Source organism: Carassius auratus, chromosome 35 (assembly GCF_003368295.1).
Source record: "Carassius auratus strain Wakin chromosome 35, ASM336829v1, whole genome shotgun sequence".
Lineage (NCBI taxonomy): Eukaryota > Metazoa > Chordata > Actinopteri > Cypriniformes > Cyprinidae > Carassius > Carassius auratus.
In genome coordinates, this window is record NC_039277.1 from 5086022 (window position 1) to 5109884 (window position 23863).

The 23863-nt window shown below is 38.2% G+C and overlaps 2 protein-coding genes and 1 pseudogene across 4 annotated transcripts in view; 1 reads left to right on the forward strand and 2 right to left on the reverse strand.

The window, feature by feature from the left end:
• On the forward strand, positions 1 to 14125 carry LOC113054106 (phospholipid phosphatase 1-like). Of its 2 annotated transcripts, none has more exons than XM_026219425.1 (6): positions 1 to 379; positions 5337 to 5491; positions 9199 to 9479; positions 10996 to 11053; positions 12560 to 12736; positions 13615 to 14125. In XM_026219425.1, the coding sequence occupies exons 1-6, from the start codon at positions 322 to 324 to the stop codon at positions 13732 to 13734; spliced, it is 849 nt and encodes a 282-aa protein (XP_026075210.1). In that variant the 5' UTR covers positions 1 to 321; the 3' UTR covers positions 13735 to 14125. The 2 variants fall into 2 exon arrangements, with proteins under 2 accessions (XP_026075210.1, XP_026075211.1); XM_026219426.1 differs by lacking the exon at positions 5337 to 5491 and adding an exon at positions 7616 to 7767 and having other exon boundaries at positions 18 to 379.
• The window catches only part of LOC113053893 (exosome RNA helicase MTR4-like), a 23965-nt pseudogene continuing 14080 nt past the window's right edge, over positions 13979 to 23863 (reverse strand).
• LOC113054107 (exosome RNA helicase MTR4-like) overlaps positions 18538 to 23863 on the reverse strand; it is a 6185-nt gene continuing 859 nt past the window's right edge. The window contains exons 1-3 of one of the 2 annotated variants that reach the window (XM_026219428.1): positions 22582 to 23054; positions 19442 to 19605; positions 18538 to 19356 (exon numbers count right to left, since the gene is read on the reverse strand). In XM_026219428.1, the coding sequence (XP_026075213.1) occupies positions 19299 to 19356; positions 19442 to 19605; positions 22582 to 22596 (237 nt within the window). In that variant the 5' untranslated portion in view covers positions 22597 to 23054 and the 3' untranslated portion in view covers positions 18538 to 19298. Of the gene's footprint in view, positions 19357 to 19441; positions 19606 to 22581; positions 23055 to 23863 lie in introns of those variants that run through there. The other variant, XM_026219427.1, reaches the window with a different exon arrangement.

Consider the following 23863-nt stretch of genomic DNA (forward strand, 5'->3'; position numbering starts at 1 on the left):
TCATATATGCCCCGCCCACTGATACAGAAAATCTAGTTACACCGGATCGCTTATTCTTAACCTCGTGCATTGAAATGGTGATCTTATCCAAGGAGTTACAACCCAGCGGCTCGCTTCGTCTCCTCTCCGGCTGATGATTAGTTTTCTTTACGCGGTCAATGTTATTAAGAGTGTTTGCGCTCGCGTTGGTGCGCGTCCCCGCAGCTCATTTCTCTCCGTGTAGAGCACTAGAGGTGGACGCTCCGTCAGACTGTATACAGTGAGGACGCCTGAAATAAAGCCTTTATCTCCATTACCGAGCCTCAGAAGGACACTGGCACGATGTTTGAAAACAGAGGAATCCCATTTATTGTGCTTGACCTCGCGTGCCTAATACTCGGTAAGCATTATTTTAAATAATCTATCAGTAGTATTTTATGAATTTATATAAATAGATATTACCTTGATTGTAATGAGTCTTAAAACGAAGGGAGACTAATTTTAACGCAGGTGTTAATATATACGGAAAGATATTAATATATAAACCTAAACGTTTTTTTTTAGATGTTTGTTGCCATGCACGTTATTTAATTGAATGGTATTCAGAGTAGCCACAATGGTACTCACATTTGAACCTCATACAGCCATAGTGTGCGTCATATAGTGCGTACTGGAGCCGACTTTGAATTCATTATGCGTTATCAAAATTTCCGTAATTACAGGGCGTTACCTTTATGCAGAGAGACTGTAAGACCAAACAATGAGTCAGGGTTTAAGGGAAAATCATAAAAAATCCCAGAAGAAACACACACACACACACACACACACACACACACACACACATATAGCCTATACATATATTATATATATATAAATATCGTTTTATTTTTATTTCTTATGTGATTTACAAATAACTTTTTTTATGTGTACTGCATTGAGCTAACTGATACTTGTTATAGCACTTGCATATCATTTCTCTTTTGCTGATTTAGATATCTTCCATTGTCCTCATTTGTAAAAATATATACGTGGGGCTAGTTGTCACAGTGTTAACCCTGCAATTCTTTTTAGGATTGATTAATTTAATTTAAAATGTGTGTTTCTGTATAATATCATACATTAAAGAATTGTATCTTTGTTAAAGAACAAAGATACAATTCATTGAACACACCTGCTGTGGCTGTGACAACATGCCCCAACAGTGGAGCTTGTTGTCACACGATATGGGGTAAGTTGTCACAATGCAACCTGTCTGAAAAAATAAATAAAAGGCAACAAAATGATGATATAATTGTTTCAGCTTACTGATATTAGTCGGTTGTAGGAATTTATGACATTCAAAATACATGTGACAACTTCCTTGGGGCATTTACAAAAATATCCCAATGTGACAACTAGCCCCACTCTCCTTTATAATGCATAATGTGATTTATTCCTATGAAATAATAATAATTTTTATTATAAAATCCTTATCCAAATCATCAGAAATGACTGAAGAAGTCAAGGAAACTCTTTGGACAAAGTATGTGGGAACCCTGTAGTTTAATTAACCTGTTAATTGTCACCTGTCCGATCTGTGGGACGCCTAGATTTACTTCACTATATTACAATTAAATCTAATCTAATCTTGACAAACTATATATTGTTGGAAAGGTCTAAGACTCCCAAATATATATTTTATCAATGTTTTTTGTTAAAAATTATGTAGGAAAAGTAATAGATTAATTTATGACAAGAGTGCACCCTCAAAAATCTACATTATAACAGGAATTTTGACCTTTGTTAAAAAAACAAGACTTCTTTGTTGCCTTTTTCTCTATCACATTTTAGAAATCATGAGAAATTATATATCAACTGAAAACTTAAAATCTCAAAATTCATCCTTTAAAACTCATTTTAAAATCAGACATTGCATTACCATGTAAATGGTACATCAATATCATGTTACAAAATGTTTTCATTCATGAATAATAAAAATGTAAGTTTGGATCGTGCACTACAAAGTCAATGTTCAAAAATATGAGTGACAGTTAAGGGGTTAAGGGTTCTATTCAGAATCTGGATCTGTATTCATCTTGGAATGTTCTGTGCACTGGGGGAATGTTTTTAATGTTTTTAATGTTTTCATGTTTTTACACGGGGAACAAACAGATTGGACTTTCCACAAAGTTACCATCTGAGTCACTTGGCTATTTGTTCTTGTTCTTTGATAAATGTGCCAAGATGGAGGAATTATTTTAGTACCTTTAGTATTTTAGTATTTTAAATCTAATGAAGTATAACACCCTACCTAGAGTTTGTATTGTGGTAGTATTGGCAATGTAACACACATGCTGGTAATTTCTCTCATATTCAAAAGTAGTTCACAACCATGACTGTCAAGCTGATACTCATATGTCACGGGCCTTTCTGTGTTTTACTGGGAGGCCATCCTTGATTTTCATTTACAAATGCATATTTGCATACCACTGTTACCACCTAAAGTCAAACTATGAGAATACACAGAAGAGTAGAGCCATACTGACGGTTTGAACCCCAAAGAGTGTTTTGTGTTTGTTTTTCCATTTTTCTATTACATGGGGCTTCATTGGAGCGAAGAGTGATTCAGCATCACCCCAGCCCAGCTCTTCCTTCTTTCAGGAAGTATTTTAATGAAGTATGTCACATGCACTCTGCGTGAGTAACAGACCCGTAGTCTTTTCCTGGGAGAAGAGCCTCAGGCTCTATGAATGAGGGTTTGTGTTGTTTTTCCGTAATGCTTTGCAACATCAGCAACAATAGGCTGAGGCTATAGAGGATTCAAAGTTTACATACGAGCTCTCATTTTAGACTTGAAACTAGGGCTGTGCGATTAATCGAAATCGAAATAAAATCGCGATTTGAGTGTGCGCAATTTCTAAATCGCTTTATACCACGATTTTCTGCAGCCCCGACCTCCCGCAGTATGTTATCTGAACCAATCAGGATTAGGGCTGCACGATGTGTCGTTTAAGCATCGATATCGCGATGTAGGAATCCAGGATAGTCACATCGCAGGATGTGCGATGTAGGCTGTCGTAGTTGATCCGTTATTCATTAACTGTACGGGCCAGCTGCTCCCCGGCCCTTGACGAATGTGATTCACGGATTAATTGCACATCTTAACCATCATAGAGGGAAAGTTTATCATTGACAGGACGTGAGATTGACAGAGAGAGAGCGCGCGCGAGAGAGACAGAGAGAGAGCGATCCGTCTTCAAACAACACAAGCGCTGTCTTGCTCTCTCTTTCTCGCGCATATTAATCAATTGACACGATGGTGTCGATGTTTAAATCATTTAAAATGAGAATGTAAGTGTGCTCACCCCATTTTTTGTATGGAAAAAATATCGCAATATATATCGCAGAAAAATAAATATCGCAATGTCATTTTTTCCCAATATCGTGCAGCCCTAATCAGGATGCAGCGCACCTAAGTGGAGCGGGAGAACAGAGCAGACTGGGCATATGCCTAACTCCAGGTTCACACACTCTGTCTGTGATGCGTAGCCTTTTTTTTCTTTCGAGCCCATGTTAACGGAACAGAACGTTCACACTGCACGCGGTAAAAGAAGAGAACAGAAAAGCTTATAAATAGAAAGGTGCGAAAAGATTTAATATCTTGCGCATGAGCACAGAGAGAGTTGTGAGTGCACAGGACACAGGTTGAGCGAGAGGAGACACGTTGTAAGGCAGCCTGTATCTGAGCCTTATACAGTCAATGATCTGAGCATGCGCATCTGGTTTTGTTTACAAAGCAAAGGAAATCTGCGTGCGAGCGGATAGATTCGCGCTCGTGCATTATTTTAATGTGCTTTCGTGTTACAATAATGTGCTCTCATTGCTGCTTCTGAACCACGTAACTTACCGTATACGCACTGCAGACGGAGTACGTGTGAACCTTGGGCAAAACATATATAACACCTGAGGCACCGCTACAGTGAGCTTTATGACCGATGCATGGCAGCAAAAAAAAAAAAAAAATCCCTGAACACTGTTTTTATTTTATTATTTTTTGCCATTTGTCTAGATTTTGTTTGACATCTTTACTTGGTGATTATTTTGACTTAAATCTGTTCTAGAGACATGTTACAACTTTTTGATAAAGCTCTCATTGGTTTTCTTTTGGAAATATGTTTCAAAATTATACTGAAGGCATTTATGACTGTAAAGCATGTCTGTGTGTGTCAAAATCGTGATTAAAATCGAAATCCCAAAATTGATCAAAAAACCGTGATAGGTTTTTTTTGTCCATATCGCACAGCCCTACTTGAAACCATCAGGTCACATTAGTGCAATACGGGATAGAGAAAGACACATTAGTGTCAGCTAAAATTTAAGAGGCAAAAGCAATAAGAAAGGATGACAATAAGTATAATTAAATGTTTTTAAGCGTGATTAAATCAGCCCTTGATTTGGGGAGATGGATGATGATATGGTGCTTATTTCTTTAGTCCTATTTATTAGTTAATTAAAAAACATATTAAAATTGCATTCATACATACAATGATTTGAAGACACCCCTTCTGAATTAAAATTCATTTTGATATTTTTTTTTAAATGGCATGAAGAAGAAAAAAGTAAAAAAGTCAACTGTTTTGATATCATAATAATAATTTAAAAAGTAATAATAAAAATAATAATCTTTAATAATTTATAATAAAGTTTTTTTTTTTTTTGGAAAGATTTTAACAAAACTGCCTCACTGCTTTTTAATATTTGAAAAAAAAAAATTTGTGACCATGTAGAAACATAAAACCCCCAAAACAGGAACCAACATAATAATAATAATAATTACAATATTTTGTAATATTTTTGTAACCTTTTATTGCTATTATTATATTTTGTTATTATATATATATATATATATATATATATATATATATATTTATATATATGTAATTTTAAAATGTTATTTTGCTTGATGATTATGCCACATGAGTTATTAAACTCTTTCTGGGTTTTTCAAAACCACATAAAAGCAATATGAAACCAAAGAGTACGTTTCTAAGAACTTGACACGTTTTAAACTAGATTTTTCTTTCTCTTTATCACGGACACTCAAGTGTCATGGGCCCATTGTAAAACTGTCGTCAGACACCGTACACTTCACATATGTCACTTTAAAGTAACAGTTAATGGTATAATTATGTGGCAGCACCTGTCAGGTGTCCTTCTGAACATGCATTGCTATTATAAACCCACAGCCGCTATGTCATTTTTATCTCTTAGGTGGCAGCAGCCATTCATCAACATTGGAAACCAGTCCTTGCATTTGATTGGTTGGTAGACCCCTTTATCAAGTTGTTAACCCGTTGTTAACCCTTCTTCACCCACAGCTGGCCTCCCGCTTGCAGTGTTTAACCTGGGTAAAATCAAACCGTATCAGCGGGGCTTTTTCTGTAATGATGAGAGCATCAGCTATCCCTTCCACACCGGCACAATCACCTCCACTGTTCTCTACACAGTGGGCTTCACACTTCCCATATGTAGTGTAAGTAATCCTAGATAGCATCCACACAAGACATGCCCAGCGTCTTCCCTCACAAGTCTGTAGTGCGCTAAAGGCTATTTGGCAATTCATCTCGAGAGTTTAATGGTCTGTTGCAGTCACAGGAAGTGACCCTTTATTTTGATTGAATGAACAGACAAATAGACACAGAAGAGCAGCTGTTTCAACACGACTCCTGACCACTGAACAGGTGCAAGATGCAATTTCAAAAGAGCTTTATTAGGCGGACTGAAAGCAGCTGTCTAAGTCACTTCATCTGGGATCACATAAGGCTGTCTGACATTGTCTACACTGGAAGAGACCACTGTCGTCAGAGACCAAAGATCAAGCTGTCTTTGATGCAACAGTCAGAAGTTATTTAAGTGTTTATAAAATAATTATACACATACTAGGGGTTCAACGGATCACAATTGATCCACGGTTCGGCACGCATGTGATTCGTGGATTAACTGCAAAGTTTAACCATCATGGAGTGAAAGTTTGTAATTTATACGCGCTTAGTCTTGCTTTGTTTTTGAAGAAGTACGTAAAGTAATGAATGGAAAGCAAAGTTACACTGATAGCATTTTTGTTTCTTTGTGTTTTTGTTTCTTTGTGTAGGGATACTCTGGGCATGTTGCTTTTCATTGACTTCTTCAGCAAGGATGTCCACCAAGTACAAGAAATGTCCTTAATAGCTGCTTTAGATTAGCTCAGATTTGAGGTATTTCATGCTGGGAATGTATTTAAAAGCACCCACCTTAAATCTGCTCCTGCTGCTTTTTTTTTTTTTTTAAAGCAACTGCAAATTGGTCAAAGTTTGTGGTTTTCATCATGAGAGGATTCTTGGGTTTACCAACTAAACCACAGAAACTTCCTGAATATGTTAAGGAAGAGTCATGGTTTGGTCACAACTCAAACACCCATGTTCAGGCGGCCTGCTTATTGGCATAGTTAATTGCATAAATATTTGTGTCAAAATGGTTTTAACACAAAATTTGGCAAAAAATAAATCTAGACCTGATGGAAGGCATATCTAGGATATTGTAGATAGAGTGGATAGTTGATATCTTCTGGAGCACAGATGGCATACACTCCAATCTTAGACATCTCTCCAAAAGTTCTAACATTCCTTTCCATGAATAACCCTATATGATTTCTATCCCATAACCTACAGGCCTGACAAAACCTCAAACTTCCCACAGTGCAAAATTTGAGTTTGACCTCTATGTAAGCGACCCTTAGCTTCCACTTGCCTGTCCAGCCCAGGCATCGTGCAAGTGATGATCGTGTTACACTAGTGTTCCCGATGGCTCTGAAATCCCATACGTTCAGTCAGCACACACAGACCATGACAATGCAGCTTTCGCTTTTTTCGGTTGGCGCTGGGTAACCTGCTTGGGTCCACATGGCTGACATCAGCTCTCAGCGGATTGAGCGGTTCATGGACTTTACACACACACAAACATCTCAGCAGACCATTTTCCCTGCATGTTGGGTAAAGCCTTGGGTAATCCCTACCACATGCTTCGCTGCCTCGCTTGAGTAACCTTCTTGTCCCCAACAGGCTTGAGGAGTTTTTACTGGTGGCAGCTTACAATAGTGACCTTTCCTGCACCTTTGTGATGTTTATATTGCCACTTTAATGTTTCTAAGTGTGGTGAAGAGCTATTTTATAACATAACGGTGTGAAAAAAAGGGAAAATGCATTTTTTTTTTACTATAAAGCCTTGTTCACACAGACCAAAATCGATGAGAGTTGACTATCCAATAAGGATGTGTTCAGCAAATGTGGCGTTTCCTGAAAAGTTAATGTTACTGGGAATGTTTACAGTGTTCTATATGATTCCCAGATATAATGATATAATAAAATGACGCAAAACCAGATTGAAAAGATGATGGTAAACCATGTCAGCCCTAAATTCAGCCCTGGTTGCCACACCACTTAATTGCTAAATCTTTGTTCATTATGTGTTAGACATTTAAATCTTTTTCTTTATCTCAAAGCTTTTCTTTCTGTATGAGCACTTCCCAGAGGAGAACAACCTTTACTTGAATTGGGGGAGAATAGGGTTTGAGACACTTTGTTAACCTCTGTTTTTTTTCTCACATTGCTTTTTTCGCTAGTTGGACTCCCATTTGCAATACTCACAATACAACACAAATCATTCAAACGAGGATTTTTCTGTAATGATGACTCTATCAACTACCCATATAAAGAAGACACCATTTCTTATCCATTATTAGGAGGAGTAATGATTCCTGTCACTGTGCTTACTGTAAGTGCCCGTCCGTTTGTTACACTAGCAGCTCTCACCCCCGTCCTGTATCTCTTTCCTTCTCTCATTATGCCTTGTCACGTGCTTCTCTGCTCAGTACGTCTGTTCTCATGCCAGCTTGAGAAACAGGACTTTGAGATCTAACCACAGTTCAAAGAGATACGGTCCTATAGATAGATGTTTAAAGAGATAGTTCACTCAAATCAAATCTGAACGTTCTGTTATTATTCATGCTCCGTTATGCTGTTTCAGATGTACGTTCTTCTGTTAAACACAAAAGGAGAAGCCTTGGGAAAAAAATTCATACTGTCATTACTGTCAAATCTCTTTTGAACTTCCACATGTTCCAACAATTGGACACATTTGTAATGAGAAGTTGTTAATTTATGCGCAAATTAAAATCTTGGAATATAGAGTCTTGTGGACTACTTTTATGGTACTTGTTGAGTCTTGCCAGTTTCCATGTGCTTTAAGTGTTGGAAAAGATTAACAAACATTTTTGAAAAGAGAAGAAAAGAAGTCAGTTGTGTTGAAATGACATAGACAGAATTTTTTTTTTTTTTGGGGGGGGGTGAACTAATCTTTAAAAATGTAAATTTTGTCAGTCTTTGAACTTATTTGAACAGCAGTCAGCTCTTACAGACCTTTTAAGAGATACAGCAACCAATGGAGTGGAAACAATGTCTTCTGGTCTTCTACCCACATATATTTTCCCATAAAAGCCCATATACCACAGACACTCTTGTGGTGAGACGTTTAGACTAAAGTAGGAGTCTCTCTCTGTGGTTACATCTCGTAACTGTTTCTTTAATGCTGGCTTTTTATCTTGTGTGATAGCATCTACAATTCAGCACTATCCTTTCAAGAGTATATATATATACACACACACACACACACAGACATACAGATCTATATAACCTCACAGTCACCCATGTGTGCTCGAACCACATATACCTCCAATTATGAGATTAGAAATGGAAGTACAGTCCATTCAGTATGTTGTACTGGTGTGTTCTTCATTCTCAATTGTTCAGTTGAAATAAAAAGTCATCAGAAGGAAAAAAACCCAAGTAAAAAAAAAAAAAAAGCTTGTTGAAACTTGACATAAACCTGGGATCCTACGACTTATGGCATGAAATGTAGTTGATGTCAAAATATGGAGTCTACTCTGCTTTAGGCCATTAGGGATCCACTCTAAAGGAGGTAATGCAAACATGGGTTACTGTGATGTTTGGGATATTTCAGGGAAATCCTTGTGATGGCTGCATTGTCAAGTGCTTCTACTGTTTGATCTTGTCTTCTGTACTTGTACTTGTGGACATCCTTATTAGATTCAGAAACAGTCCTCAGATATTTTCATATCACAAACACATGCCTGGCTGTAACAAATGTTTTGACCATTATTTTTCTATGCTTCCTCTTCCATCACAGATGATCATAGGGGAGTGCCTTTCAGTCTATCTAAACCGTCTCAAATCAAAGTCTTTCTGTAACAGTTATGTGGCCTGTGTCTATAAGGCCGTTGGTACCTTCTTGTTTGGTGCCACCATGAGCCAATCACTCACTGACATCGCCAAGTATTCCATCGGCCGGCTGCGGCCACACTTCCTGAATGTGTGCAAACCGGACTGGACTCGGATCAACTGCACAGGAGGGGCTTACATTGAGGACATCATCTGCACTGGGGATGCAGACAAGGTCAATGAGGCAAGGTAGGTAAAACTCCCTTATAGGTCACTAGTTTTTACTCTTTACCATAACACATGGGTGCCCAAACTAGCTCCTAAAGGGCCACTGCCCTGCAGAGTTTAGCTCTAGCCCTAAATCAGGGCTCTCGGGGCCACTCAAAATTTCTAGGTTGGTGTGGTGCTGAACTCTACAGGTGCTCAAGGATCAGAATTGGACACCCTACACTACTGGGTGTCCTGCTCTCGATGGATGGAGGTGGAAATAGGAATCCCTTAAATTTGTTCTTAAATGTGGTTCCATCCTGGAAACTTCCTACCCAATCTAGCCTCCATCTGCATTCATTATTAGACAAGCTTGTCCCTCGGAATAACTTTGCTTCAGAACCTTTTCATATAGTTCTAGTGATTTACAAGAAGGTGTCCAATTAGCAGAACCAGTTCTATTTTGACCTAAAGTGTGTCATAAATACTATATATCTGGCACTGACTTAGGAAACTCCCTAATTAACATTACAATGATGGATTCTTCCAATGTAAACCCTTTTTTGGCTCAGTTGTCCACACTGTTGGCCACCCAGGCTCTTGGTGGCAATCTGTGGTTCACACGCAGTAGTGGTCTCTAATCCTGCGGTTAGCCGTTTGGGTTCTTGAGCCAGACTCAAGGCCAGCAGTATCCCAGGCCCTCTCAGAATGCTCTCATTTAACATAGGTGTGGTTCCCGTCTCTCTCTCGGAAGAGCACCTCTTTGGTGGTAGTCTTGTGTTTGGCTTGGAGACGATGCAACAAATAAAGAGCAGTTGGGGGTTTGAGCCCAGAATAACCCAGATAACCTTTCACACAAGTGTTCTCCTCAGGAAAATGTAGTCTTTTTGATAGGTAAGCAAGTGTATTTGCTTGTTACAGGGTGAGAGAGTCATCCAGGTCTAGTTCAAACAGTCCAGTCATAAATAATTTAAACATCTGTAGTAGGTCTTCAATGCTTTGAGTCCGTGTTGGCCTTTCATTGGTTTTATCCTTACGTAGTTCGGGCACACTCAGAATATGCATCTGCAGTGCTTCATTTGAGCTTCTCTACCTCGCAGTTAATTCACTTCAGCTCTGCTTTGTCTCTTGTATCATGACCGGATCTGTAATTCAATCAGCAAACAAGAACATGAAGATCTAGGCCTCATTATAATTGACACACTGCCCAGATCTGGTTCAACTCTGCTTTTAAGTAGATTGATATGAAAAGAGCATGTTCGCAGTGGTCGAGTGTTTGGCGGTTGTGCTGCTTGAATGATTCAAGTTTTATTTGGCGTTAAACACTAGGTGTATGCTACTAGCCGACAAGTGGCCTAAGCTTAAGTAAACAGGAACACACAATGCAAATATTTGCCTTGCGTGGGGTTCAGTGCCAATTTGTCCAAGTTTGTTTACAGATTTGCAAAACAAATGTCAGCTTTAACCGAAGGCTTAAGTGGACGTCTGCATGTAGTAAGTAATTACGCAGCCCTTCTGTGTTGCCCACATTGATTCTTTGATTTGTTTTTGGTTGCAGACTCTCGTTCTACTCGGGACACTCGTCATTCTCCATGTACTGTATGCTGTTCCTGGCAGTAAGTGTGTTTTATTTATGCTTGCTTTACCCCATTTGTTAAGGGGACAGCCCACATAAAATACAATATTCTTTTGCCATTTACTTACCATTACGTCCCAAACCTGACATACTTGTTTGTGGAAAAACAAATATTTTCATACATTGAAAGTCATTGGGGACCAATGTTTGTTTTGGACCTTAAACAGTTAATTTTTGGAAGAACTGATTCTTCTGTTATAGTCATGAGGGTGAGTAAATGATAAGACACTTAATTTTGAAATGTACTTTCCCTTTCCATTTTAAGGTAATTGTGTACTATATACAGTACTGATGTTCTTCAATAATCAGTTAACAAAGTAACAATTAGCATAGCATTCCATAAACTAATAACACGCTGGAAGCAAACTGATCTGGTGAATACAATCAATGTTTCTAAGTGATAAGGAAACGGGATAAATAACTGTAGATTTATACACTTTACTTCTTTGATTTTCCATTGGAAAATACCCATTATCTGTCACGCTGAGGTATATTGACTCAACAGCAGAGTAATCTTAAGGAGTCTAATGTCATTCCAGTCTTGTTAGCAAACACAACCTACCATAATCTTATCACGAGGGCACAAGCTTTAATGACATGTGGCTAAAGTTCACAGCACATTTGGACCCTGAAATAAACACATCAGACCTGGAGAAAGTGTTCAACAAACTCTGATTTAATTTATTTGACTCCTGATGTTGAAATAACTTGTTCGAAGCATTAACCAGATAAATATAACCAAGTCATGATTCTTGAGTTTGTGTGCTTTTAGAGAGTGGGTATTTTGAGGGACTTCCAATGATTTCTGGGAATCTTTGCCCAGCGTGCTGAGTGTTAGGATTTCTTCCCATCAGCTTGCCAAAGTAATTCTTTGTGTTTACAAAAATTCAAAACAAATGTCAGCTTTGATTTTAGGGTTTCATACTGTTGCAACAAGCACACGTCTAACACGTAGTGGATGTTAAACAGAACTTGTTTTGCCCACATTGATTCCTTGTTGCAAACTCTCCTTCTCCTGGGCTTTAAATGAGTAATGATTTTGACAACAAGAGCTGTAAGGTGATAGCATGATGATTAATATTTAAGCATAATTTAGTTTTTCTCAGAGGCCCAGCAGAGTGTCAACTAAATGAACTTCAGTTGGTTGCTGTAAAAGGAAGTCTCTACATTGTTGGGAATGTGGAGCGGTTGCTTGTGGCGGCTTTGACGCATCAAGCCAGAACTTTCATTTCATATTTTTGGTGCATTTCCTCAAGCATGAGATAAGAAAAATGAGCCACTTTGTAAACAGGAAGAATTAGGTAGAATGGGATCTGTAGTAACATTAAACCCTGTAGACACATTTAGAGTGTACTGAAGTCAACATGACGTGTGTTCGTGACCTGAGGATCAGCTGAGTCACATGTGCGGTACAAGTTCAGCAGGCAGCATATTTTAAACCGCTCTCATATACAATGAGTATGAACAGGCTTTTCCTTTCTCAAAGCTTTATCTTCAAGCAAGAATGCAAGCTGAATGGGCAAGGCTCCTTCGCCCCATGCTCCAGTTCTTCCTGATCGCCGCCTCCATTTATACAGGACTGTCACGTGTCTCAGACTACAAACACCACTGGAGCGATGTTCTCACAGGACTAATACAAGGAGCCATCATGGCTTTACTAGTGGTGAGTTATGCATTCAACAGCACACAGATCATGTATGCTCGCAGAAAGTCTGATGAAAAGGAATTTCACCCAAAAAGAAGTCATTTACTTGTCCTTACTTCCTTTTCAGTCCAAACCCATATGACTGTCTGATGTTCATGGAATTTAACTATAGTGCTCATCGGGATTACCTTTAGAACTAAAATTAAAATAGTGTTTTTAAGTGCATAAGTTATTTCAGTTAATGTTTATTTTAATTTTTAATGTGTAATTTCCTTTAAGATTAACTTGAAGTACTAAAATTTAAATACAAAGTAATAAGAACTATAGACATGGAAAAAAAAAACACACAGATTTATGTAATTTTAATATGAAAATATATATATATATATATTTTAATGTTAGTCAAACTAATAGTATATAAATACTAAACTAACACTGGTATTCATTAATTTTTTATATATATTTTTTCAGTTTTAATCATTGGTAGGCTACTTAAAGCTTAAATATAAATAAAAAACTTGATTTAAATGTAAACAAATATTTTAATAGTTTAAGTTGACAGCACACAACAGAATTGTGAACAGAATGTTTTAAATTGAAAAATAATTGTCAGTTTGATATTCTTCAGCCAAACTTAAACTCATTTACACCAAAAACAAGATTAAAATCTTTTAAAAATCAGTGACAGATTTCTGGATTTCCCCCCTCCCATCAGCATCAGACAGTCTCTTTTAATAAACATTTATGTTCATGTTCCACATAAGAATGAGGTAGGGACATATTTTCTTCTGTACAGTATGAACACTAAAGTTGCTAAATATGAAAAACACTGACATTTGAGGCTGGCCTCTGTGACTATAAACCTCTAATATATATCCTCCTCTCACTTCCTACAGGTTTTCTGTGTGTCGGATTTCTTCAAAAAGAAAGTTGAACCACAGAGAGAGGCAGAGATCCCACACACCACCTTACAAGAGACGCCTACGAATGGAAATCATTATGAAAACCCAAACTGAACTGTCATGAGCCTCTGTGGATGGGAAGGGGTTTCAGCGTGCACCCACTATGAGGGCAGACCACTACGGTGGAAACCTGTGAATGTAACCTGCTTTCTATGTTCTCCAGACTCTCTATGGATGCAGTCCCACGATGCCTTGGCTGGACTGCTTCTGCTGCTACCACAGCTTCCTCTGTATCTCCAAAAACTAATATAAGTGTACCTCTATTAAGCCACAAAATAATTTTTTTTTTTATACGTATAAAAAAAAAAAATTGCTATACAGACTTCTTTAAAAAAACATTTTTTAATAAAATTGTTTAAACTATGTACAAAATGTTGCGCTATTATGATGGAAACAAAAACCTATTATGCTCGTTGACAAACAAATAAAACAATTATGTTTCATTTAAATTTTGTCCTTCAGTGTTTTGATGCAAAAAAAAATTAAAAATAAATGAATAAACCTCTGGATTCATAGGTTAAGACTGGCAGCAAACACAATATCCCTCTTAATCTTCGTTATACCTGCGAAAAACAAGAAAATTAGTTTTATTAGTAAAATAAAACCCTGTCAACCTCAAAGCTGTGTTCCAAAATCTAGTGTGCTGTCTTGCTCTAGATTCAGTGATTTTGTTAGCGAATCAAATACTGTATAAGGAGCTCAGCAAAATGCCGACATCCATCGGAATCGATTTTCGTGTTTGTTAGCTAATCGAATACGGTGCAATTAGATTGAAGTCTGTTGGAATCAGTTTTGATCATTGTATGTTTATGCTTATTAAAACACCATGTTATTAGCTTAGCAACAAGCTAAAGAGTTCGCAAGCTTTGTTCCATGCGTTGTTTCATTACAAAAAGCGTTAGCTGGCAAATCGTAATGTTACAAGTGTACGATGGAATGAGACAAACGTAAATCGATGGTTTTCCCCCTGTGTGGTAACTATGAGCATTTAGTTGAAACGCACATTTTGAAACCAGTTACTTGAAAAAACACAACACTTGATTTAACGGAACAGACATTTGAACTGAACTATAGCGCCCCCTTGAGTACGGAGGTCTGTTATAGCAACAATAATGAAAAACAATCATTCAGCTTGTTCAAGACCACATACTTCTTTCTGGTCTAGGAAGGCAGCTCCCTAGGGTTTTAAATGGAAAAACCAAACTTTATTTTAATTTTTACTGTTAATTAAACAATTCTTGAGTCAAAATACAAAACCACTGAGATTAAGATATTGGTATAGTGGATTTGTTTGTTATCTTATGTCTCTCATCCACAGCTTCTCAGAATCTTTACCAGTCAAGTGCTCAAAGCTGCCCACAATAAACTGGATACTCTTTGCACGTGGCTCTATTCAGCCGAATGAGTCACACCACGAGTCTAGAGCAGGTCTTACCCGTGGCAAACTTATTCTCCAGCTCTGTGTTTCCAATGGCCTTAGCTGCCTGGCACATCTGCCTCAAGAGCTCCTCCAATCTGCGCATGCAGTGGATAATACTGCCTGAGAGAGAGAGAGAGAGAGAGAGAGAGAGAGAGAGAGAGTTAGTCCTCCCTGCACTTACCACATATGGTCATTTTCAATGCTTGTAACCCTCAATGCTTAAGAGCAGAGGCTTCTGGGAGAAGATGTGCTGAAAATACATTTTAAATCATTTTATTTCACAACAGGCCCCATGCTGCACTTCTGAAGTCAGGACCAAATACATCATCACTGATTCCCGATAGTTTCACAAACTAATTACATTCGCTCATTTCTGGGAAACAGGAATGATATGAAAATAGACTTTTTATAGTAGAATTAAATAGAAGCCATTGTCAGGAATTAGGACTGGGAGATAAGGGAGAAAAACATCAATCATCCATCTATCTATATGATATGTATTGCGCGAGAACTAGTACCTTCAAACACGTCTGTCATTTTGCATATCTGAGAGAAGGTGGAGCCGTTGGCCCAGGTGTAGACCACATCCATCAGGTGCGGGCAGAACTGGTTCAGGTAAGTGTCCTCATCCACGTCCAGCTTGGCCTCCGCGGACACCTTATCAATACGCTTGGCACATTCCTACAACCACAGCAGAGCGTGAGTCATTCGTGACGATACGGGATCAGTTAAAGTTAGATTCTACATTGTAGCGTATCGGACCCGAACCAGACAAATTAAAGAGTCGACCAGGACCATGGTTGAAACATGAGCCAAATTCCTTAGAAAGGCAACAGGACATTGTAAATCATTCCTAGTGCCACAAGTCAGAAGCAAGATAACCAACCAACCAACCCTTTCACAGAACAGCTTTCAACATTAACACCATTAGAACAATTATTGACAATTTTAATACGAAAAAGATATTGTCAAATTTGGGGCAAGTTATCAAGACTGGTGGTCAAAGAGATGCACAGCCTGACAATCACATGTAAACCCATGAGAGGAAACCAGATCGTTGGACTGGCGTTCTTTGAGCGCGGTTCCAATGTGCTTCAGTCTGCACGCCTGCTGCTACTTAGCCACGATAAGAAGAAGCACCACCTAGTCTCGTCAAACTTTACTTCTGTTCTTTTACTTTAGTTTCTTGTCTGTTTGACAGTTTCTTGTTCTGAGTTAAGTTTTGTAACGCCGTGTCTCCGAGTCTGACCTCGAGTGCCCGTTTAACTTCAACCAGCCCACACAACTCTTCAGCTAACGCCCAACCACAGGCTTCCCAAGACATCACTTCAGCAACCACTGAACTTCCAGCCAATCAGCGACATCGGGAAACCCCCTTTCAACGACAACAAAGGGACACCTTTACACAGGAGATGCAAGTAGCTCCTCCTGACATTTGTACTGGTGTATCTAATATAATTTTAACCTCATTGAGGAACTCAATGCAAGGTTTAAAGGGTTAGTTCGCCCAAAAATGAAAATTATGTCATTAATAACTCACCCTTATGCTGTTCCAAACATGTAAGGCCTCCTTTTATCTTCGGAACACAGTTTAAGATATTTTAGATTTAGTCAGAGAGCTCTCAGTCCCTCCATTGAAGCTGTGTGTACGGTCTACTGTCCATGTCCAGAAAGGTAAGAAAAACATCATCAAAGTAGTCCATGTGACATCAGAGGGTCAGTTAGAATTTTCTGAAGCATCGAAAATACATTTTGGTCCAAAAATAGCAAAAACGACGACTTTATTCAGCATTGTCTTCTCTTCCGTGTCTGTGTGAGAGATAGTTCAAATCAAAGCAGTCTGGATATCCGGTTCGCGAACGAATCATTCTGTTCACCAAAACGAACTGAATCGTTTTAAACGGTTCGCATCTCCAATACGCATTAATCCACAAATGACTTAAGATGTTAACTTTTTTTTAATGTGGCTGACACTCCCTCTGAGTTCAAACAAACCAATATCCCGGAGTAATGCATGCACTCAAACAGTACACTGACTGAACTGCACCGCACCGCATCGAGTTAAAAACATCTCAACTTTTCAGAATGCCGCAAGCGCACCGCGGGTCATGTGACAAGAACCAACCAGTCAGCTTCATCCTTTCCCGTAACAACGCTGAAAGCTCAGCCAAGATGAAGGAACAGCTAACCATAGCTATATATGGATTGCCATTTTCAAATAAATTTAGTAGCAGAGCCACTGCAAGAGATTTTTAGTGCTGCAAATCCATTTTTCCTTTGCTGAAATTTCCGCGTCTTCGCGGAGAGAGCGGGGTCATGGTTGCTTTAGCAACAGACAGATGCCTCAGGGGCGCAACTGCCCGAGCGCTTTGGAAAGAAAGGGAAAGCAGCGCACCTAGCGTTTTCCACGCGTTTTAGGCGCGATATGTGAACGGGTGAGTTATTAATGACATTATTTTCATTTTTGGGTGAACTAACCCTTTAATTACGTGATTGATGGCTGTTCATGTCTATGCAATTTAACGTATTGCTGTAAACTTGGGATTACATATTTCCATTCTCTTAAACTCATCTTTTCCTAACTTTCGATCTTCCTGCAACTTGTGTGAATGTGTGTGTGCGTGCGTTTATGTGTTATATAAGTTTATATGTCTTAGATTTATCTAATAAAGCCTTATTCATATTGAAAAGAGAAGTATCTTGTGCTTTGTGCTTACAAGTTAACGTCTTAAACTGCCGATCTTGTTACTGTGCTAATTAATAGTGTTTTCACTATACTTTGGATATTAATATCCAGCGCAGATTTGATGTTAAACGGCTCGTTCAGTGAGTCGCTGGCCGTCTCAGTGATCAGCCGTGAAAGTTATTCTTTTCAAATTCCCTTTAAAATCTTAAATGATTCCCTTTGAGCTAAACTGACCTGTTTCCCTTACAAGATGCTTAGAGATCGATCATCTCTCAGAAAACACATTGCTTCAGAAGATTTATGAGAAACAAGAGAAAGAAAAAGGCACCATGGACAATCTGCCAAATATCTCCTCTGGTCCTATACAGGTTCAAAAACAGTATTTTTTCTTGGATATATGCTTGTTAAGTAGTGGTTTGGTCTAACTGTGAACAGTTTACAGTCACTGCACCTGAAGCTGTTGAATGAGGCCATCAAACTGACCTACACAAACACTTGACACATAGTTAAAACACGGTCAAACCGCATCTTTGGAGGATCAGGCTAACCTATCCGCTTAACCCCTGAATGCAAACAGAGGCAGCAGTTTAAGTGTTGTTTGGTAAACTGTGCGTGTGATAGTGAACCTGTAATGTGAATAATTTCAAGGTGGCTGAGTAAGTCTTCCTCCCAAACACAGTACCTGCATCTGTCGCAGCGGTCCGGCCAGCTTCTCCATCAGTTTGGGCATCTTGTTAGCCTGTGGATGGAGAGAAGCTAATAAAACAACACACAACTGAACATACAAGATTGCACATCTCTAAACCATGTGTAAAGGGAATAAGATCTGGCAGGCTTCATGGAAGAGACTTTTAAGTTGTGAACATTAAAGTCATCACGGATGACGTCAAATAACTTAAAAATGTTTTCCGACTTCTGAACAAAAGTGCAACCAGTATTTTCTGGTAATGATGCATAATTATTGACATTGTTGGTGACCATAAACAGATGAAACTAGTTATTTCAATCATCATCTCTCTATTTCTACAAGCTAAATCTCTAATAGTTGAAAACCGCATTTGTTTTAGTTTTGTCCAAACCACTCTTTCCACCACCATTCTTTTAACATCCATATTTTTATGACTTTGGATTGTGAAAGTGTCTGTTTTTAATCTTTAAGGGGATAAGGTTTAATGGCTCTAAACTGACAGTTGACTAAAGAGAAAAAACAGCTTAACTTTGACAATCACAATCCACACGCATCTCAAACAGCTTGCACGGCAAATGTCACAACAGTCAGACATAACACTGGGTCAACAAATGGTCTGTTTGCACAGAAAATGGCCACTAAGGTGAAGAATATAACACCTGTGCCACCAAAAAGTGTAAGTAAAATGCTATTAATCATAACAGATAGTCTCACCCAAACAAACCATTTGGCAATACGGCTAAAAATGATCATATTGTTTCTATATCATACAATATCTTGTACTTTCCAGGCCTTGAATCCATGTGTCTGATATTCAAGTACTTTCAAGCACTCTCAAAAAGCGTGGGAACCCAGTTTGATGCATGTCTGTGACCTAGAATTCTATAGAACAAGGACAAGAGTCATGAACGCAAAATCTAAGAGAACGACCTTCGTGCTTATTATTATTTTTTTTTTGGTAACCAACCTGCTGATCTCACAGGCCACACGGCCTTTCATCTCGATGACGTCAGAGGAAGTGGCGAATCCCAGGCGCCGTATCACACACTTCCTGCACTTCAGCTCATCTATCTGCAGAACGGTACGTGCTTTCTTTAGCTCACGCTTCGCTGTTTTAATGTCGCCTGCAATCTGAATCACACAAGCACACTGACAGTGAGAAAAGACACACTTCCTGTTTTAAATTTCACACACACATACACCCTTTCAGGTCTCCACAAACAAATGACATGTGTAAACATGTAAGTGTAATGTATTAACGCACTGAATTTACACTGTCAAAACATCTTACAATGCCAGTGTATGCAGATCTCCACCATCTGTCTAAAGAGCACAAAACATGGCAAAAAGTAGTCTAATTTAGGAATAATAAACTGCACAGTACTGTTTTTACTCAAGATCATTCATCATCCTTAAAGTCATTTAGAGTGGATTCATGAGAAATTACTACTCTTTCTTTAAAAAAAAAAACGTAACTAGTCTTATTGTATAACAGCACCGGCAATTCAGTACTAGTCAAAAAATTACAAATGCTGCATTTATTCACAACTTCTTCAGAACTACTTAGTCCCATTATCAGTGGTGTGCTATATATTTGTATCATTTCTTTAACTGGAGTAATGACAAATGCATTATTCAGAATGACACCACTGACCTGTACTGACAGAGAGGATTATATATCTGACTAAATTATGTCAAAACTAGCTAGCTAAAACTAAATAATTTCACTAAAAGTTGAATCAGAAAGGTTAATGGTGTTGGTCCGCTATGCTGCAGCTGATTCAGTCGTTACAAGACTCATCGTCTGAGTGGCTCTAATGCTATTATCCACTTTAAGGCTTATCTGAGATCTTTCTAAAGTGATTCAGACACAGACTGAAAACAGGACACTGAGAAGAGCTGAATTGTTTTCAATAAAAAAGGCAAGAATCTCTCACTCTTCCAAAAACCACATCCAACGATCAACAATACATACTTCAGCATTAAATAATCATGCTGTAATGTATATTACTAAAGCTAATGTGTGCTCTAAATGCCATGACCTACATTCATGCAAACTAGGACATGAGTGAACCTTATTGTAAAGTGTTACTAATATTTTAAATATAAAGCAAAATAAGATAAATAATAATATAATAAGCAATGTAAAATACACAGTAAATGTCCAGAATTACAGTTTTTTTATGATATTTAAGTATTAAAGAATAAGTATAAAATTAATATTAGAAATAATAATTTCTAAAAATATATGTGTGTGCAAATAATTACAAAGTATATTTTAAATATTTCATAAGTAATATAATTAAAACAGTATATATTTTAAGTATCATAGTATTTTTACAGTATTTTAAACATTAAAGCTTAAAAAAACTAATTTATTCACAATAAAAAATTTAATTAAACATTTTATACTTTGCAAGCCCATCTTGTCTGCATTAGGCAATGTCTAGTATCTCCTGGCTGCTTTGAAGGGTTAGTTCTAGGTTAATCCCAATAGATCTTTATAAGACAGGGTTGATCTAACCAAAGGTCTTATCTGGTTTGGAGAGATGTCCCCAAGTCCCCATAATGCATCTGACCATTTCATTCCATAACATGCACACTCAACAACAAATAAATAAGCCACGCACAACGTCTGCAGGGTACATATTAAAACAAAAACACTTATCCCCTTAAAGCCGTTGCACAATATGAGCGACTTTGGGGCCAGATGATTGTTTGTGATCCGATTTGAGCACCCATTCTCCCTGCACTAATAGTGCCTTTCAAAGTACCTGGACTAATTGTGGAACTACCCACTTTCGGGCATTTTCGCACCACCAGAACTGGGTGCGATTTTAGTACTGGACTGACTTTTCTGAGAACCAAATTAGCTCCTATTCCAGAGCATGGTCTAACCAGCTCAAGTAGACATTGACTGGCCAGACACACTCGAAAACGCCCTCACCCGCCATGATTTAAAACACAGTGTAAACATACTGTAAAACTATGGGTGGAACGGTTCAACTTTTTCACGGTTCGGTTTGCTTCACGGTTTTAGAGTCACGGTGTCGGTACAGTTCGGTATGTGCTATGTTTATAGAAAAATTATACTTAAAAATAAAAAAAAATATGTCTAACTACGAGTAACAGCACAAATAAATACAACAGAGTAAAGATACAGATAAAGTAAACAGTGATTTTCAGTTTTTTTTAGGGAGGTCTAGCATTAGTTTTTAAGTAAAGAAATTAAAGTAATCAAATGTAAAACACCATCGCATAGAAGAGCTGACTGTATAAATTAAATACTATTCTTTATTAGAGCTACAAAAGCTTTTCAATTAAGAGCAGTGAGTGATTTCTGTGTTGTTGCGGTTCGATTAATATAAAGACTGTCACTTTAAGAGAATGCACTGATACATTGGCCTACGTTCTGCCGGATATTAGGATGTCTTCTGTAGGATACTTACCAAGACTGACATTTTGACAATTTTTGTGTGAATTTGTCCATTTAAACACAATAATTCAGAGAGAGCTTAATATTTGCGTGCTTCAGATGAGCCCACGCACAAATCTTATTGTGCTCTTTGGCACTTAAATGTTTAAACTGACAAAGCTTAAATGAGTTTAGTTTAAACACGGATATCAACGTGTGCTGTTCAGGTCTCATCTGTGATCACTATCATGGTTTGTCCACTTTTTTTTTTCCAAACATTGCGTCAACTTATTTCACAAGTATGATGAACAACAATAGATGGACGGATGCAGAAGTGCAGGCACTTGTGGCAAATGTAGCACTGCCATTGTCGTTGGAGATTCTTAATATAATAAAATATAAGTCCTCTTTTCCGTTCTTTCAGTCGCTTTTCGTATACGTTGACATTCCATGTCCATTATTTTGAAGCCCGTGAGAGACAATAAAAACACAGCTCTGATCACAGTGTCCTCCATCCTCCTGTTGTTAAAGTTGTTGAAAGCTGCGCATCGCCCCCCAAAGTTGAACCGTTCCACCCATAGTTTTACAGTATGTTTACACTGTGTTTTAAATCATGGTGGGTGAGGGCGTTTCTACTTAAAATCTAATCTGGTGTGGCGTTTCAGGGTCACGTTTCTGAGTCACTCTCTCACCTGCATCTCACCCATTTCTCCTGGGCTGCCGGTTTGGCTGCCTCCGTGGCTGCATTTTTCACACTGTCTTTGCTGCAGTGAAGCAGAACCTCCACCACAAACAATGGGGCAGCATCACCACCTCCAGACTACTACAACACAGACATTACACTGTTTTTCACCACCAAAAACTCTGTCTATGATGTTTATAAATAAAGTATTTCAGTTTTTTTTTTTTTTTGTTGCTGCTGGCCATTTGAGAGAAAAGCGTTGATGTGTTGATGTATGTGTCATCATGACTGATGTCAGAAAGCTGTCATTTTTGCAGCTTAGTTTCATAAAAAAACTATTTCCTCACTTGCCAGTCACTAGTTCTCAAAGTCACAATGTTTATACAGGAACATCCATCTCATAAGATCAAGTCAAATTTGATTCCTCGTGATAAATGACCTCTTGTATTTGAGTTGGGCTGTGCGAGCATACAGTATTGTTCAAAATAATAGCAGTACAATGTGACTAACCAGAATAATCAAGGTTTTTCGTATATTTTTTTATTGCTACGTGGCAAACAAGTTACCAGTAGGTTCAGTAGATTCTCAGAAAACAAATGAGACCCAGCATTCATGATATGCACGCTCTTAAGGCTGTGCAATTGGGCAATTAGTTGAATTAGTTGAAAGGGGTGTGTTCAAAAAAATAGCAGTGTGGCATTCAATCACTGAGGTCATCAATTTTGTGAAGAAACAGGTGTGAATCAGGTGGCCCCTATTTAAGGATGAAGCCAACACTTGTTGAACATGCATTTGAAAGCTGAGGAAAATGGGTCGTTCAAGACATTGTTCAAAAGAACAGCGTACTTTGATTAAAAAGTTGATTAGAGAGGGGAAAACCTATAAAGAGGTGCAAAAAATGATAGGCTGTTCAGCTAAAATGATCTCCAATGCCTAAAAAAGGAGAGCAAAACCAGAGAGACGTGGAAGAAAACGGAAGACAACCATCAAAATGGATAGAAGAATAACCAGAATGGCAAAGGCTCAGCCAATGATCACCTCCAGGATGATCAAAGACAGTCTGGAGTTACCTGTAAGTACTGTGACAGTTAGAAGACGTCTGTGTGAAGCTAATCTATTTTCAAGAATCCCCCGCAAAGTCCCTCTGTTAAAAAAAAGGCATGTGCAGAAGAGGTTACAATTTGCCAAAGAACACATCAACTGGCCTAAAGAGAAATGGAGGAACATTTTGTGGACTGATGAGAGTAAAATTGTTCTTTTTGGGTCCAAGGGCCACAGGCAGTTTGTGAGAC

Coding starts and splice junctions, on each gene's coding strand:
- LOC113054106 (XM_026219425.1), top strand. CDS start 322: ATGTTTGAAAACAGAGGAATCCCATTTATTGTGCTTGACCTCGCGTGC. Junction 5,492..9,198: donor TCACACTTCCCATATGTAGT/GTAAGTAATCCT, acceptor CTTCCATCACAG/ATGATCATAGGGGAGTGCCT. Junction 9,480..10,995: donor GACAAGGTCAATGAGGCAAG/GTAGGTAAAACT, acceptor TTTTGGTTGCAG/ACTCTCGTTCTACTCGGGAC.